This window comes from Vigna umbellata, chromosome 10, assembly GCF_029865625.1.
Source record: "Vigna umbellata cultivar VRB3 chromosome 10, Vumbellata_1.0, whole genome shotgun sequence".
In the NCBI taxonomy this organism is placed as follows: domain Eukaryota; kingdom Viridiplantae; phylum Streptophyta; class Magnoliopsida; order Fabales; family Fabaceae; genus Vigna; species Vigna umbellata.
In genome coordinates this window covers 20,521,871-20,540,754 of record NC_142174.1, presented here as the reverse complement: position 1 = coordinate 20,540,754, position 18,884 = coordinate 20,521,871, and the positions used below count along the sequence as shown (strand labels likewise).

General features: G+C 31.5%; 2 protein-coding genes across 2 annotated transcripts; both read right to left on the bottom strand.

Moving 5' to 3' along the window:
* Positions 1–1,108: 1,108 nt before the first annotated feature.
* Positions 1,109–5,306, bottom strand: VPS25 (E2F/DP family winged-helix DNA-binding domain-containing protein). The gene is made up of 6 exons (XM_047300984.2): positions 4,937–5,306; positions 4,508–4,647; positions 4,321–4,374; positions 4,148–4,236; positions 3,986–4,061; positions 1,109–1,382 (listed from the first exon to the last, which is right to left on the bottom strand). Exons 1-6 carry the CDS (start codon positions 4,993–4,995, stop codon positions 1,261–1,263), a joined length of 540 nt encoding a protein of 179 aa, XP_047156940.1. The 5' UTR covers positions 4,996–5,306; the 3' UTR covers positions 1,109–1,260.
* An 11,535-nt stretch (positions 5,307–16,841) lies between these two features.
* On the bottom strand, positions 16,842–17,907 carry LOC148192145 (uncharacterized). The gene is made up of 2 exons (XM_088100018.1): positions 17,844–17,907; positions 16,842–17,386 (listed from the first exon to the last, which is right to left on the bottom strand). The coding sequence occupies exons 1-2, from the start codon at positions 17,905–17,907 to the stop codon at positions 16,842–16,844; spliced, it is 609 nt and encodes a 202-aa protein (XP_087956144.1).
* Between the last annotated feature and the right edge of the window lie 977 nt (positions 17,908–18,884).

Here is an 18,884-nt window from a genome sequence, read left to right as displayed (position 1 = left end):
TTTACTTTTCACAAATTCTGAACCCTATATCTAATTTCAATTAACAACGTAATTAACTGCTTAATCTAAGTTCAACAGTTAAACATTCCACGTGGCAGAGAGTGAAGGCAGAGATCACAGCTCACGTGGCATCGCCGTTTGACACATCCACAAAAACTTAACACCGTCCATTTTTAAGGACTATTACTCAGAGTTTCAAAACTATAAGGACTAAAAACCATCAAAGTTCTGAGCAGGGACTAAAAAATAATAAAAGTTATATAAAAATCATAAAACAATATTTTATATGATAAAAATAATACATAAACATATTAAAAAGTAAAAATTTCATATGTCCAAAGAATGATTTAATATGAAATTTATATATATATATATATATATATATATATATATATATATATATATATATATATATGTATATATATATATATATATTTAAGAGTACAATAAGATAAAAAATATCATAAAAATACAAAAAAAAAACTTTATAGATATTAAATTAGTCAGAAAAGATAAAAGTTATTTAAGTGAAACAAAAAGCTTTTTAAATAAAACAAAAAATAAAGATAAAAGATAACAAAAAGATTACTTGATAATTGAAATTGACGATATAGTTATAAAAAAAATATATTTAATCAAGATTATAATAAGACAAAAAATACTTAAAAAATGTGTGTGAATTTCATAGATATAAAACAAACTAAAAAAATGAAAAAATAAAAAATATCTTAAGCAAAAGAAAAAAATAATACAAAACTAAATACTACGAAACTATATATATATATATATATATATATATATATATATATATATATATATATATATATATATATATATATATATTACCTAATAACTAATAAATATTTTAGTAATTTAATAAAAAAACGATGATAAAAACGAGAACAAAGTATAAGATTAAGACGAGATGAAAACGAAATAAATATGTACATATTCATCCTCGTTTCTAATCCCATTTTAAAAAAAACAAATATTACCTATACTCATATCTATATTTTTTGTATATATACTACTGCAAAAATTTTCATCACATAACGAGTAAAAGGTGAGTATTATCCGTATCTCTGACTTTAACTAATATCATGCTTAGTTAAGACAAGGAAGCTTCCAAGATTCAAATTGATAGCAATTAACTACAGCTTGCTCTTGAACATCAACAAACTCATCAAGTAGACAGCAAAGAATTCTATTGTTGATTACAAATGTAAGATCCACCGAAATTCAATGGAGTAATACACAAAATTATATAGAAAATTTAATTCCTTCATCGTCAGCTGAAGTTCCTTTAAAGACCACAAGCTTTCCTTTCTGCTCCAATAGTTTCAGTGCACGATTCAAAATAGTTCGATCTATTCCATGAAGCTCTGCAGAATATAAAAAACAAAGAACCAACTTCGGTCAAAATATTAACACATGGAAGTATATATCTATGGGATTTTCACTTGTATTAATGTTTGGAAAAATTGGATTGATTTTCGCAATAATCCCTCCCTCAATTAAAATTCCCAAACAACCATTTTCACATTTTTTTTTCTCACAAATCATGCTTTCGCTGCCAAACTAGCTTTACTCATCACCATATCTTCGATCTTAAAAATCCCTGGGAATGGATGATGACACTACTTGTCCTTGCACTGCTTTTAGTTTTCAAGACACCACGCCCCTTTGACTCCCGTTTCAAGAAGACTATCGACACAAAGATTTGTATTCCATCAAACTACCAAGACACATCGCTGGGCTTCCGTCACCAAGACTTGGCACAAAGATCCCCGCTTGGATCCACCATCAGTTCCAATATACTCAATTAAATAAGTCACCAAGCCAAACCATTAACTTTGATACCATTACGAGGAAGAATCTCTCCTCTCACATAAAGAGGATCAGAGGTATGGGACACAAAAACAAAGATAAAACATAAAACGACATGAAACTCTTGCCACAGTCCGCAAAATTGTCTCAAAAGTATTCATTATATCACATCACATTACAAATGTTCTGGGCAAACCTGAGAAACCCTCCCCCATTACAAAACCACCCCCCTTAAATTTAGGGTGGCGACCTCCTCTCTCTAAATTGTGTGTATCATCTTCACATGATATATTTACATAGTAAAGGTTCATGGCTTCCTATAAATAAGACTTAGTGGGCCTTACTTTCCAACCTCTTCATCTGCGTCTCATTATTATAATGAATGAGATTTTCAAGAGTCAAGATAGATTCACCATCCACTTCGAATGCATCTCTTGGCTTTTAACTTTCTTGTATTAATGTTAGGAAAAATTGGATTGATTTTCACAACAATCTCCCTTTCAACCGTACAACTTTTGCAAGCGAAAACTCAACTTTTAACACGACCGATTCCATTTTATTCACCAGGGGTTAATTGATTAAGTAAAATCATCTCCATTGATTTATATTTAATATTAAACATTTATAATTCTTTTCATTTCCCAATTACTTTTTTTCCTTATTTTCGAATTTTCTGAGTTTAAAACAAAATGAAGAGGTTTCATCTTCCTCTTCTCTGAATTTGTCCGCGCTCCCATTCTCAAGCATATTTGGTCAGCAGTACAGCAACCACAGAAACCACTCTCAACATTAGGAACAAAAATTATAACATGATCTTTCACAATATCGACAGTTACTGTCGTAACAATTCATTCTCAAAAAATTATCTGATCACGTAAACACAAAGGGTTGGACAATATCAGTATAAAGTCAAAAAATTTACTGCTATTAGTTTGCCAACGTTTAGAATTTATAGATTCTGATTGAAAAAATCATCATGAAGCGGAAAATTGGCAAAAGTTACCTACTGGGGTGCATCTATCATAATAAATTGGATAAGGGTTGTTCAAGCACCATACATCTTTAGAAATTAGAAGACATATTATGGTGGTTTACAAGGGTACTTCTGATTCTGAAGGGAAGAAGTGAACTTTATGAGCTTTTTTTAACCTTCTTAAATAAAGGAAGCCACGTCCAAGGACACTATTTTCGATTTAACAAACATCCACAGCAGTCTAAAAACACCATTCACACTGAGAAGAAAATGTCTTTTGTTTTGCGTTTTTAAATTTTTATTTTCTTTTAGTTTCAACAACTTAAAAAATTATTTAAAGATAAAAATCAAAGGTTGTCTATTTGTTGGTCTAAACCTTTGCTTCAGCAATAGCACTATTGGTCTGAGGTTCAAGACAATATACTTCCTTTAATCACCAGAAAAGAAAAATAAATAAAAAATAAAAGGTTAAGACTATTTTACCGTTAGTCAACATAATATTTCAGTATAGGTTACTGAAATATTAAGACAACACCAAATCACAAAATTGAAACTAACTAAATTGGTTTTAGATTAAGAAAAATTCAAAGCTCAAAATCTGTAAACCACCACATGCGTATCTTTCCGTTTTAGTTGTTTTTCTATCTGTTCCATTGCTTGCACATTTTGCAATCACCCTTAAGTAAGATAAAAATAGAACATAAACTTCTCTAAACACTATTTCAAAAGCAACAAAAAATGTAAGGATAAATGAAGACTTAATGAATTCTTTTACCACAAATCATATCCAAAAATCCCTTTTGGCATACTGAATCTCTGCCAAGATTGCTTTCATATTATACTAAATTGAATTGAATCTAAATACAGGTGAAGAAATATTTACTGAAAGTTCGATCCTTCCCTCAACCTCCAGAACCACATAAATATTCAAAAGGTCCGATTCAACCAGATTGATTGGAAACAAATTGAGAAGTAACAATATTATTAGAAATACCTAGCAAAAGAACGACTATAAAGTCCTAGAAATATACTCGAACCCGAGACAATATGCATTGAAGCAGCATAATCGTCAAACTTGTCCTATCTCTAAGTATAGCTCACTATAGTAATCATTGTTTAAATTAGTGGAAAAAAGAAAAATAAAGGTATAGCTCACTATAGGACCTATAAGCGTTAACAAATTACCTGTTCCCTGAGACTCGGTCCCTGATCGTATTTCTTCAATCGTTACAACACCATCTTCCAGCCCATTGTCTTTTGCCTAATCAAATATTAAAGCAAATTCAATAACTAGGTAGTAAATACTAATTGCAGGCCCTGATTATCAAACTAGCAATTTAAACCTACAAATTGAATTAAAATGTCAGCCCAATCTTGAATCCGATGCCAGAGAATAAGACATTTCCTGTGTCCTTTATCCATCCATTCCGCACGGCCTGTCAAACCAGAATACACAGTTGAAACATTTTTCTCTGAGCCATTACAAAAAAAATAAATCCATAGATAGAAATTAAGCATACCTTCAGAAACTAAAGCCGAAAGGAAAGCTTCTCTGGCTTCATGAGTAAGAGACCCTGTAAGATGAAAAGTCTTAAAACAATCACAAAACAAAAGCGTGGAAACAAGCAAGACCAAATGATAGAGAAGCATTCATAGGACTTGTCAACTTCACATAAATGAAACAAAAAAGCAGGATTTTTAGCTTACTTTCAATTACATGGTTTGCAAATAGAGGAAATTCTTCTTCAAGGGCAATTACAAATGTCTTCTGTGTTTTACAATAATCCAAAATAAGCTCTTTCCATAGTTGTATCTGCTTCTCTCTTGTGTCTCTTACTGGCTGCAAACTGAAAGGTAGAAGCCAAGGTCACCGGCATAATCAACCACTAGTTAAAGACAGTCTTACTATCAACTCTCTTATCAATAAACACGAAGCACTAAACAGTGGATTTGGCAAATAAAGAGGCAAAACAATTGAACCACACAACAATAATACAATATCACACGCAACCAGAAAACATATCCAATACAGGCAGTGAAAAGGTCTCAGTAACTAAAACAAAATTAAGCTTTCTTCATATAATTGGAAAAGAAAACAAAACAAAACAAAATGCAAAGCATAAAAAGGTAGTTTACGTGAAATAGGGTGGGTAATTGAAGAAATGTGGCAGTTTGAAATCTCCCAATTTCTGCATCTTTCAAGTGCTTCAGCGCTATACACAGGGGTTTACGATCTTCTCAGAAGGTTAAACAATTTCCTGCTGATTACTTACAGACACGTAACAGAATATCGTACAGTGCACGTGTAACCGTTGATTTCTCGGGTTGTGCGGACAAAACTGCGAAGGAATCTCGACGTGGATGCGAAGTGAAGAAATGTAGGGAAACTTCGATTCTGCGAACCCTAACAAGATCACGACGGAGGAAGAAGACCACCGATACAGAAGCAAATCGTGTCGCATGAAACGACTGCGTTTTGCAGGTTGCACACGTTTGGCGCATTAAGAATTTTCTTAATGTCTTCACATAAATTAATTCGTAAATTGTAGCTTGATAATATTTAATTAGAATATAAATTTCATGAGTAAATAGACATTTATATGTTTTTTTAAATACTTATATATATAATTACATATAAAATAATTCCTCTTCTTTTATCTGATTTTGCTTTCCAATTTTATTTTATTTTCCTCTTTTAAAATTTATCATATGATAGTTTGTAATTGGATTGTAATTACATTGATAGGATATTTTAACTAAATTTAACAATTATTTTGTAACTAAAAATAATTTACCCTCGTCTCTTCCATTTTTATTTTAAAATAACATATTACTAACCAATACTCAAATAAAAATAAAGAAATTAAAATTGCTTAAAAACGTAAAAGAGATAAGAACTTTTTTTTATAGGAAAATCATTTGAATGACTAAATTATGGAAAGTTACATCCATGATATTAAAGTTTGTTAGTTTTAAAATATATATCAATTTTTTCATGTAATTTTAATAAACTATAGCATTCATATTCCTTATTCTATTTAAATTTATATTTGAATAAAATTGTATGTAAATATAATAATAAGTTAATAAACTTAATTATATATTTTAAAACTACATATTTCATATTAAATAACATTTTCAAGAGTATATTTTTAATTTTTATTATTGAGTGACAATTGTTAATATTTGTAAATATTTAGAAAATAACATTTTAATGCAGTAGTAGTTTAAAAATAATGAGATTTCATTATTTAAATCTTAAAAAGTTTTAATATAAATAGTTTTATTGTGACTTTTCTCTTAAAGTTATTTCTCTTTTCTCATATGAAATACCTATATCTCGCGTAAGTTGAGTTTTATCTCTTTTTTTAGTCTTTTTCAGTTATAAGTTGCATGTGAGTCTTCTTTCACTTGTATGCGTCTTTTTAATCATTCTCTATTGATCAATAATCATAATGATATGTCTTGATTGTTCTTGTCATATTTCTATGTATAAATAGAACATCCTGCAAGTTAAGAGGAGTTTCGTTTGTTAGGGTCCTATGAGTTTGAAGGGATTTGGAATTCCTTAGAGCAAATTCATATGCTTCTTAGGTAAGGGAAGCTAATTACACTATTTTAAGTTTTGTATATCTTGAAATAGAGAATCATATCTGGTGGGATCCTCATGTACAGAAAAAAAATTGTAGTAAGTTTGATAAGGATCGAGTGACATTGCTTCTTTGGTCCAAACCAAGAAATCCCTTAAATAAAATTCAAAATGGATCTTATTCTATCATCGATCAGAGATTTCTCTATGAAAAATATGAAACTGACTTTGAAGAATGGGGAGGAGACCTCGACCCGCAACAGATAAAGGAGGGTTTTTTTCAATCACATCGTTTTGGCTCCTAGGGAAGAAAATAGATTTATGAATGGAATAAAATATGCAGTATTTACAGACAAAAGTATTCGGTTATTGGGGAAAAATCAATATACTTTTAATGTCGAATCGGGATCAACTAGGACAGAAATAAAGCATTGGGTCGAACTGATACATTGAATTGATTGGATGATTGAACTATGTATTAAGTATGACTTGATGATTTGTGGTTGGAGTCATAAATTACACATTTTTGTTATATGATCAACTTTGATGAGTTAACAATTTTGGTTTGAATGTTTGGTTTTTGAGCTATAGGTTTGGATTTGATTTTCATTTGAGCAATTGGTCATATGGTACAAGTTTTCATATTTAAAACTATTTGAACTAATTTACTAAGAAAAGAGTAACCATTTGATCAATTTGACAAGTATAAGTTCTCTTGAAAAGCACAAAATATAGGTATCATATTTGATATAGTGTTTAGTGGTGCTAAAATGATGTTGAGCGTCATATTTCGCGAATAGGATAGTGTCGAGCGGTGCTAGGGTGATGCTGAGTACCCAATTTTGTGAATGGTTTGACACTGGGCGACTCCAAGGTGTTGTTAAGTATCATCCTTGTACTCTAAGTTTGGAGCATTTTAGCTTCAAGATGTTGAGCGTCAGAAAATGCAACTAAGCGCACCTATGAGTGTTGAGCGTCACCTTTTGCAAGAAGTATAATGTACCACCTATGAGCACCATGGTGTATGTTTGAAATTCTCTTCTTCTTTGATTGTTTGAGATAGAATACAATGTAGTTTATGTAAGTTTATGAGTATCATGGTGTTCATTCATGTATGATATTATAATGAGGATGAGTATTGTATTTGTTTGGCGTAATTCCATTGATCTCTTGGGGAGATTCTATGGTGATGTTTCATTAGTATACGCATTGATGTAGAAGTCCAAACGTTAGAGGTTATCTTGTCGCTCTAATAACTATTCAAGCTCAAGTAGAGTAAAATGGGGTATCTAGCGAGATGTGAAAGAGGTCATAGTTTCGAAGCTTTTGTTACCAATGAGGAAGCATTGGTAAATTGAAGATAAATGATTTTGATGATGTTTGCAAGAAGATAAACTTGAAGAAGTTGTTATAATTGTTGTAAAAGCACTTTGTAGAATATAAATGTATTAGAAAAGTCTTTCAATATGTAAAACTTAGAAAATCTCATACCTTTAGTTAAGTTACGCATTTAATTGATTATAAGAAGCTATAATCGATTATTCTGAGCACTCTTGAAAAAGTATTTCGCTCTGGAATAATCGATTATTCCTACAAATCATCAATTATCAACTGGTACTCTTGAGAACTGCCAAAGTCTCTGGAATAATCGATTGTTCTTCAGGATAATCGATTATCACTTTGAAAAACCCTGTAACGGACTCAAATAATCGATTATCACTAACAATAATCGATTATCTGTGGCAGTTATAATCTATCTCTGCGAACTCAGACCAGTTGGCTATATAAGGTTATTCCAAAACTCTTAGAAAAAATGCTGAGCTTTTTGAGAATACAGTTTGTCTGAGGAAGTTCCAAAAAGCTAGTTCATTGCATTGCCTAGTCTCGTGAATAAGAGAAGCTCGCGCTTTGTGAGTCAAAGGTCGGAACGGTTCTCTTCGAGTTGGTAACGCTGTTGTTCTTCTAGTTCGTTGGTCGAAGGAAGATTATTTCTGCACTATTCCGGTTCGTTGGTCGAAGGAAAGTGCAGATTGATTGCTTTTGGTTCGTTGGTCAAAGGAAGCATCCTTCCGGTTCGTTCGTCGAAGGAAGGTTTTATTTTATTTTTCATTTACTATATTGTAAATCTGTAAAACTGTTTTTAGTGAAAACGTTGGACGTAGATTCTTTTGAATCGAACCAGGATAAAAATTTTGTGTTGAATTTTCTTGCTCTCTATACTCTTTACATTTTACGCATATCAATTGTTTGATAAATTTTCTCTAAGAAAATTGAATTTCTAAAAATTGACTATCTTAAAACAAGTTTGACCGAACACACTTTCCGCTATCTTAATTTCATTCCGCTGCGTGACTCTATAACGGTACCGATTGTTCTGACAGCTTTACCTTGGCCAAAGATGTTGACAGACTAACATTGTGTGTAATAGGGTAAAACCCATATATAATGGCCTTACAAAGCAGTAGAAATCACCACAAGTGCAAGACCCTCGAGATTTCACATCAATGTTTTATTTGAATAATTGAGTATAGATTGAGTCTTTATATGTAATATGGTTATTTTTTGAATGAGTGATGTATGATGATATTTCTATGTTTGTTTTATGAAACCTCTTTTGCACATTAGCTTACCATGTTATTTTTATTTTATTTTTTTGTGTGTTTGTTTGTTTATTTTGTAAGATCACCTTATTGGTTTGAGCAAATGAGGTGTTCAAGCATCTCAGTGGAGGATGATGTTGTAGAGTATTCTTCCTCATCGTGGTTTCTCTTAATTGTTTTAGATATATTTTGTTATTATAGTTTTTTTAGATAACTATATTAACATCATATATTATTGAGACAATATATTTTATTTATCAATCTTAAAATGTCTTATTTTATCACTTGTAAACTATTAAAATTGAGATGTTACACTATTAATATATAAAATTTAAGTTATTTAATTTATATAAAATTTTCAAGTTTTAAATAAGCTTTAATCAATATATTATTTTTAAATGAAATAAGAAATGTGTTTAATTTATTAACATAATAGGATAGATGAATGTGATTTATAAGTATAGTGAGTGTTTATTTTAAAACCAGAGGGCGAATGTCATTTTATAAATATCCAAGAGGGTGTATGATTATTTTCAAAATTAAATATATAAAGAAGGTAGATGTTTATTTTTAAATTAAAAAGGCTAGTACAATTTAACATGACATGAGATTATATACGTGTAATATTTTCTAAACACAATGGAGAAAGTGATATTTTCATTCTTCAAATTGGTAATAAAGAAGCATAAAGAAATAGACATGATTTTCCACCTCTATGTCTCTTTAGGTAGTGCTTGGACCAAGGATCTCTCAAAAGTGAAGACAAACCTCATTAATGATTGAAGAAAAAATATTCAACTACTATCAAGGTTTACACTTTTGTCTTTATGTTTTACACAATTAATAGAGATGATAAGATAAAAGGCAAGAGCTACAAACCTAACCTAAAAATTAAAATTTATTGTTCTTTCCCACAAATAAAGCCATAAAAATGGAAACAAGCAAATAAAGCCTACAGAATTGGTAATTTGTTTCCTACTACTAAACCCCATATCGAAAATCCCATTTGCACTTCAAAGGCCCAATATGTGAAAAGCGAAATAATAATAAAAAAAACAAAAACTCAATTCCCCTTCCCCACATGATAGCTTAATAAAGTGTATATATATATATATATATATATATATATATATATATATATATATATATATATATATATATATATATATATATATATATATCGACAGGTTCATCCTGCTATCTGCAAATACTACAGCCCTACCCCATCCCTTTTCCTCGGAAGAAAACAAAAGGGAAAAAACATAAATTACGGTGATTCTGCTAACCAACTAAGCAACATGCTATGCTATATCTACCAAAACCACATAAGGAAGTAACAGGTAGCAGTTGCTCCTTTGATTCAGTAGATATATAGCTTCTCATTACATATTATAAAACTACTTCTTTTATAGGATTTGGATATTATTCTTAAATATACTTTAATACTTAAAAAAGTAATTTCTTTTATTTAATCATTAATTTAACAAAATTCATGTTTTAATTTCTCATTTAGAAGAATAAAAGTACATTTTTTTTTTAAATTCTTAAGAATTAATATGAATTTCTGACCGGGATTGATAGAATGAAGTGGTTTATTTTCTCGGATTACATACATAATTGTCCTAATGAGTTAAATATATTTTATTCTCTAAATTTTAATATAAAATTAGAATTAATTGTGTTTTAAATTTTAATATAATTTTATTTTTAAAAATAATATATATGGTTAGCCTAGTTTAATTGTATTAAATTTTTATGTATAAATAATATTTCTTGATAATATTTGAATTTTTTATATTGTTCGATAAGTTTTATATTACAGTTTGAAATACAGTTTAATACGTAAAAAAATTAACATTATTTAACAAAATTATATTTATTTAATATTAAAATTTGGAAACTAAAACTTATCAAAATTTAGAATAAAAAAATTAATTTCTTATACAAGTTTAGAAACTACAAATATATTTAACATATTTTAATTTATTTATTTATTGAGTTTAGTTCGATAAATTATTTTTATATTTACAAATCTCTGATGTAGTTTTTTTAGTGTAGATTTGTGGTAAAGTTTGAAATTGAAGCTTATTTTTCAAAATTTAAGTTTTTTAAAGCAATTCTAGTTATTTTTCTACTTGATTTAAAACCAAACATAGGTGTGCATTATAAAAGGGCAAATCAAACATGGCCTTAGATGTAAACAAAAAGACATAACCTTATACGGTATCTATTTTTTTCTTATAAACTAAAGTAGTATTTAATGCATTAAAGAAAACTACTTCCTCTAACTCCCATATACAATTAACAATTGAAAGTTGGGTAAAGTGGTTTTAGTAAACTTAATTAATATTCCTCTGGGTCCACTCCCATGTGGAGTGAAATGTTTTCAACTTGAGTGTGGAATTTATTGATTACGGTGAAAAGTTAGGTTTTCACTTCTTTTTCCCATTTAAAATTCTTGTTCTTTCTAACCATAATTTTTTCATTAACGTGATGAAATAGTTTATACTTAAAGGTTTATCTAAACATTAATTTTAAAAATTTTCTGGTTAACATGTACTTACCTTTTTACATGATATTAAAATAACAGTTAATTATTTATTTTCTCTAACACGCTTCTTTTTCCCTCTTTTAAATTTTGTTCTATTTTCATTTTCCATTTCAGTAATGTAAAAAAATTTAGTCATCAATTATTAATACCGTTAGTTTTTTTTAAGTAACAAACAACGTGTCACGTTCCCATCCCAACTCATTTAAGATACCTGTTACAGTTACAATTGCGACATAAAAAAAAAGTTGATAGTTATTGAAATTAGAGTATAAAAAAAAAAGCTCATAGTTGTTGAAATTAGAGTTTAACTACTTTAAGGAAATTATTTCAGAATTAACAAAGAGGAGAAGAGTTGTGATTAGGGATGGCAAAAAAACTCGTACCTGCGGGTATCTATAAAATCTGCTATGACTATTTAGTGCTCGCAGGTAAGAGATACCCGCAAATAGCGGGTATTTTAATATCTGCTTGTTAACGGGTCGAGTTCGGGTATCACACTATTCATACCCGCAGGTATCCGCTACTTGTTAGAAAAATGAAATTACAAGTTTATCCTTTAATTTTGTTTTTCTAATTTTTCAATTAGGTTTTTTTTCTGTTCAATCTGTTGGGCCCAGCCCAAATCCCTTTTAGGGTTTTTTTTTTTCAAATTAGATTAAGGATCCCTTCTTAGGGTTTTTTCTTCAAATCAGAATAAGAAAGCTAGCCCCTATTTCTCACCGAGTTGGCCGCCTTCTGCCGCTCCGAACGAACCTGGATGAAGAATATCAACAGAACGGACCAAAGGGTCCTCTATGGGAGGAGATCTCATCCTCGATGTGGAAGCTCAGGTACAATCGAAACGCGAAAAGGTGCAAAGAGAAGTGGGAGAACATCAACAAGTACTTCAAAAAAGTGGAGGAAAGCAACAAACGGAGATTGAAAGATTCGAAAATGTGCCCTTATTTCCACCAGCTAGACGCGCTGTACAGGGAGAAGAGCAAAGTAGAGGGCGTGGCAACGGCGGTGAAGCTGGAAAGCACGGTGCGTCGCTGATCGTGCGGCCGGAAAGCATGAAGAGGATAAAGAAGGTGGTGGTGGTGGTGATGGGAAATATGAGATAGTGGCGAACAAAATGAGTGGTTATTTGTTCCGCGCTGTACAGGGAGAAGAGCAAAGTAGAGGGCGTGGCAATAGCGGTGAAGCTGGAAAGCACGGTAGCGTCGCTGATGGTGCGGCCGGAAAGCATGAAGAGGATGAAGAAGGTGGTGGTGGTGGTGATGAGAAATATGAGATAGTGGCTAACAAAATGAGTGGTGGTGGAAGGTCATAAAGAGTGCAGGGTTGTCAGAGGAGGGGGTGGTGGCCATTAGGCTGCTTCCCTTTGTTTGAGAAGAAGAAACCCTAGTGGTTTCTGATATAAAAGAGAGTAAATGGGCCAGGCCATCAATTTTTTTTCATATGTTCTTATCTGCTTATTATTTTTATTATTTCCTTATTTTTCTTCCTGCACCTTAACTTGGATAATAATGCACAAACTATTAAAAAACGGGTATCCGCGGGTAGTGAAAAATCTGCTGGTTTTTTTTATGCGGGTATCCGGCGGGTAGCGAAACGGGTAACGGGTACAATTTTTATATGCGGGTCGGGTTCGGGTATCACTTTATATGTTCCCGACCCGACCCGTTGTCATCCCTAGTTGTGATTTATCGAGTTTGCATTCAAACACAGGGATTTCTAAAGTTTGCGTTCAAACACAAAGGTTTGATCAACCAAATCACGATTTAGCATGGAGGAGCATTGGTTCAAGAATGTCACAAACATGTGGATCGTCTTCACAATTAGCATCAAAAGTTTGTGGGTGTGGGGAAATATTGTTGTTATTGAAGGCAATACTTTAAAGAATAAAAGAAAGATTATTTTGGAAAATTAGAAATTATAGAGTAAGTGAAAATATACATTAGTTATATTGATGAAGTTTTTATTAATGATTTGTAATTTTTATCGCAGACCAGTACACATTGTAACTACTCTAAAAGGGTTGATGAAGGAGAATATGAAATTGAAGCTATTGTACAAAGAAAAAATGAAGAAGATTAAGTTTGTTTTAAAAAGGAAAAAGTTGTAGTAAACCTAACAAAGAAGAATGAGAAGTTGAAGAGGAAATTACAGCAACATAGAAAAGTTGAAAAAATTATGCTAATTTTTTTGTTGGTAGTGCTGTCAAAATGAGTTAGAATCCGCAGGCCAACCCGGTCCACCACAAATTTGGACTGAGTTAGGTTTGAAAAAAATGTTATTTTTTTTATATGGGCCAATTTTCAACTCGGCTCACTTAAAACCCGACTCACCCGGGTTGAACCCGTGGTGAGTCGGATTGACTCATCAATCCACCTAATTTAATTTAATTATTTATGACTTTGTGTTCAATATTATTGGTTAACACTTGTTTTATTGTATTATAGATGGGGATATAGAAAAGGATGTTTTAAGAGAGCAAACTATTATGGATTTATCCATTCAATATTAGAAACTTATTTGTTCGTTTGTTGTGTTTGCTTTTGGATTACACTTGGATTGTATGGTTTTTTTTTTTAATTTTTAATTGTCTTTGGAGTTTAACATCATTTTAGAGTGAAATTTATTTAGATTTGAATTACAAAAAAATGTAATTTTTTTGGATTAAAAAAAAACTTGTAATTAAGTGAGCCAGTAGGTCAACCCATTTAACCTGTGGTGGGTCAGGCTGGATTCGAATTTTTTGGCTCAGTAATAAGTGAGTCGAGTTGGGTTGACTCACTAAGTGACAACTCGTGGTGGGTCGAGCCGAGTTACCTGTTTTAACAGCACTATTTGTTGGGCATTAAAAAATTTCCTTTTTGTTTTGTTTTTTTAAAAGGTTAATTGTAATTAGTATTGTAATATTGATTAGTGTAAAGTAATATGATAGTTTTGGCTTGTACCAATGATGTTATAAAATGTTGGTACTTTAGTTTGGTGGTTTTTTTCCAAAAGAGTGATGTCGTAAAATGTTAGTGATGTTATGTTATATTAATTAAGCATGTTATACAAATTAAGCATTTAAAATCTTTTATTCAAATTTATGTATCCAAGCATTCCACTTAATTGAGGTAGCAATGAGAGGTTGACAAGATAAGTTGAGAGGTTGAGAAGTCAAAGGTTTGCAAGACATGTTGAGAGGTCGACAAGACATGTTGAGAAGTCTAGAAGACATCTTGAAAGGTTGACAAGACATGTTGAAAGCTCAGAAGGACATGTTCAAAGGTATGGAAGAAATGTTGAGAGGTCAACAAGACATACTAAGATTGGAAAGACATGTTCAGAGGTTTATAAGACATCTTGAGAGGTCGGCAAGACATGTTAAAAGGTTGACAAGACATGTTCAGAGGTCCAAAAGACATGTTGAGAGCTTGATGGGCATTTCACATGGCTTTATGTAATTTCATTATTTTTTTAGGTCATACAAGTGGTCCATAACAACATTCAATCAAATACAATATTATGAATTGAATTAATGGTATTGGTAGGATATCATATAAGTGGTCCATAACAACATTAAATTGAATAATGCTTTCCTTACAACCTTATAATTGAATAATGTTATTGTTGGTGTTGGTTCGTTACTTGGTGCAACCATGGGTATGGGTCTTCCTCCTTTAACTGACCTCTAGTTTGATGGTTCTGCAGAGTTGCTACATCCACTTCCAATTGAAATTATAGTCTATCACTAGGGTATAATAATTATATTCAATATTGTATCAATAAAAAAAACTTCAAAAAAACGTAAGATGATATTGTACCTTTATAGTTTTCATCCCCTTTCTACAACTTCTAATATTATGTCCATATTGATTACACCTATTATACTTCATAATAATATTTTTCTTTTAACATTTCTTAATGATTGACATATTCATCAGCTTCCCTTCTTCGTATCTTCTTAGGCCTCCCAAGTGGTGTTTTATAAATGGGTGGAAGTAGTTGTGGACAATTACCTTTAGGTCATAATTGTTGTTCATTGATTGAGATAATTTGACGCTCATAATAACAAGCTTGACAGGCATCTCTCTTGTAATATGGATGAACATAATCTTTAGGGTTTTTTTATTTTGTAATGAATTATAGCCACAACATGTTTACAAGGTATGTCCACTGAAATTCAAAAATAACAATTGTAACTATGGCTAGTTAGATCCACAACAAACTTTTCCATTGTGAACTCCTTAGTGACCTCAAACTTAGCATCCCCTATCCACACAGGAATCCAATTCCCACTCTTTTTTAACTTCCATATCAAGCCTTTTTCTTGGTTTAGGCATAACAATTTCAGGATATGTTTTTACTTTTTCTCTTAGTGTTGTAGACATACTCATGATGTATGACCTAATCCATTCATCATAGTGGGAAATATTAGTGAATAGGGTCTCTACCTATGCAACTAATAATTAACTAGGGGTGGGGAAACTGCCCTATAGTGTACTGCACTATTAAAATCTATAGATAACTATAAACTATTTCAACAAAATTGCACTGAACTAAAAAATAGTTCAGAGTAACTGAACTGAACTATTTTTTAGTTCACTCATACTGCAATATAGTTTCAGTTTGAATCAAAAACACTCTTCTTCATATGTTTCCCTTTCACGTTCAGTAATGGAAACACACAAATGCAGTGGCCAATTTATGCGACTTTGAGCTAACGATGCAGAAACAACTCACAAAACTCTTCAATATAATAATTCATCAAATCAAATTACCCATTGTCTTCTTTCAATCTTCTCGATTCTCTTTCCACCATAACATCTGCATGTGCATGTTAATACTTTATTTAATGTAAATGATTCACCATCAAAATACAAAAATATATATTTCTTACCAAGGGAACAACAACATTATGCAATGAGCATTCCATAAAGAATTTGTCCTTGTTTCTTCAGTCATTTATAAAGGATAGCAATTGACTACATCACTACTGTAATGTAAGTTGAAGAATATATGATAAATAAACAAAGTTTCAACCCGGTAAAATGGAACATCTCAGTTAAATCAATTGCTACTTCGACAAGATTAACAAAAGTACTTCGATGAGATGATAACAACATGGTTAAATTTGTTCTCTTAAGTAATCCACTTGCTAACTGGCAGATTCTACACTGTCCTCCCTGTTTTCTTGGAAACATTTTTTGCTCTGATAAAGCTTTAACAGTTGAGACGATTCCTCCTTAAAACGCATCACAAAACTTTTAAGAAACAACTCTTCAGAAACACCAAACGGGGTATACAACTTGACATTCTTCTCTCTCAAACCTTTATCTTGGAAGGGTCAAACCCCATTTCCTTAACTTCATCAATAGTCTCCCTCAAGTTAGTAGACAAGAATATAGAAGGTCTCCCTCTGAACAAATAGCCGATGTCGGAGTCCTTGACTCCAACATCAAGCAACATGTCCACATTCTGCACTCCAACATTATATCGAAGGAAAGGTCTACAGAAAACATAATCAATGGTTTTCTGGTCAGATTCGAGAAACCTTCTCACCAATTTGAAGGAAGGGATCACGTTGTTCTTGAGGGTGGATACAAGGATTTTGGGGCACCTATTAACGAGGCGAACGATATCAGAAGCAGAAGCACCTTTTGAGCATAAAAATTGGAACTTTGGCGAAAGCCTCTCGTCAACGTTGCATATGAGTATGTTGGGTATGCTTTTGACGATTTTGTTGATGTGAGCGTGGGTGAATCCATTTCTGTTGAAGAAAGCAATGACTGAGTCGGGCTTTTGAGGGGTATCAAAGCTAACGTGCTTGGAAACCTTGAGATCGGTTTGTGGTAAGAAGCCAAAGGTGTCTATTTAATGTAAATTGACGCTGGAGCGAAAAGAGAGCCGATGAGGAAACCCTAAAGGGCTAATCGAGAGAGATGGGCAATGGCAGGATGGGCGATGGCAGGATGGGCGATGGCGGGATGGGTGACGGCGGGATGAGCGACAACAGGATGGGCAGCGGTAGGAAGGAAGAGGGCAACGACAAAATATGTGTGAGGAGCAGTGGTGGTAAAGAGAAAGATTCTGATGGAGAAAGGATGAAGAGAAACATGTGTTAACTAGTTAACTAGTTAACCATACTAAAATTATTAAGTTTCAGTTTTTTTAATTTGAACTGTGAAATAATTTAATTTGTTTTTAGTAAAAACAGTTTAGTTTTTTTAAGTATAAAATAATACAGTTAACTGCAGTTCAAGTTCAGTTTGATGAACTATGTCCACCCCTATAATTAACCACCATAGAATGTCTTTAGATGACAACCGTCAACACCAATGAAGGGCCTGTAACCACCCAAGAATCCCTCCTTACAATCCTCTAAACACATGTACAAACACTCAAACCTTGGTGTCAAAGTCGTTTGGAGTTGTGTAATGTTTATTTTGAACCCTTCCACCAAAGTTCTACACCGCCACCACATTTGAACTCTTTAACTATTCTCAATGCTTCGAAATATGAACATCAATGAAGATAGATTCTTTTAACCACATTCTTTTAGAACTTGTCCATGAAAAATGACATGAAACCTATTTTGAAACATATATTATAAATCACGATTTTGAAACATATATTATAAATCACTATTCAAAATCAAACTACCATAATCCTAAACGCACTCAACATTACACAAAAAGTAAAACCAATTTACAAACTACCTCACTTTAATAAATTACGATTTTGTTAATGAAACCATTGTGTTTAAATGCGAACTTTAGAAATTACAGCTATTCTCATCTTCACTAATTCTAACATAAATGTCTTAAGAAAACTAAATCCTAATTTTATCAACAATTTGTTTTTAACATCACAATTGTAATTATTCAAGTGTCTTAAATGTATTTGGGATGTGACATATATATAAAAAAATCCTAATAACATTATCATAAAAAACTAAATTCATAACATTCTAACAGAAGAGGACAGAAATTAAACAAAATTTGAATAAAAAAGAAAAAACAAAAAATACATAATAATTTAGAGAAAAAAAGATAAATAACTATTTCGCTTTGAACTCAGCTTACAATTGCATACTTAACAATGACACAGTATTCCAAACCTATGCATTCCTAATAACGACTAAGAACTCACATGGTTTCTGAAACGTTTCCATAGACTTACACGTGAATTCCTAGGAAAGATCTCCATATAATATATACATTATATATATATATATATATATATATATATATATATATATATATATATATATATATATATATATATATATATATATATATATATATATATATTATTCTTTGACTAACTTTAATGTGTGCAATAGCGGTCCAAGGCAACTTTCTCTCT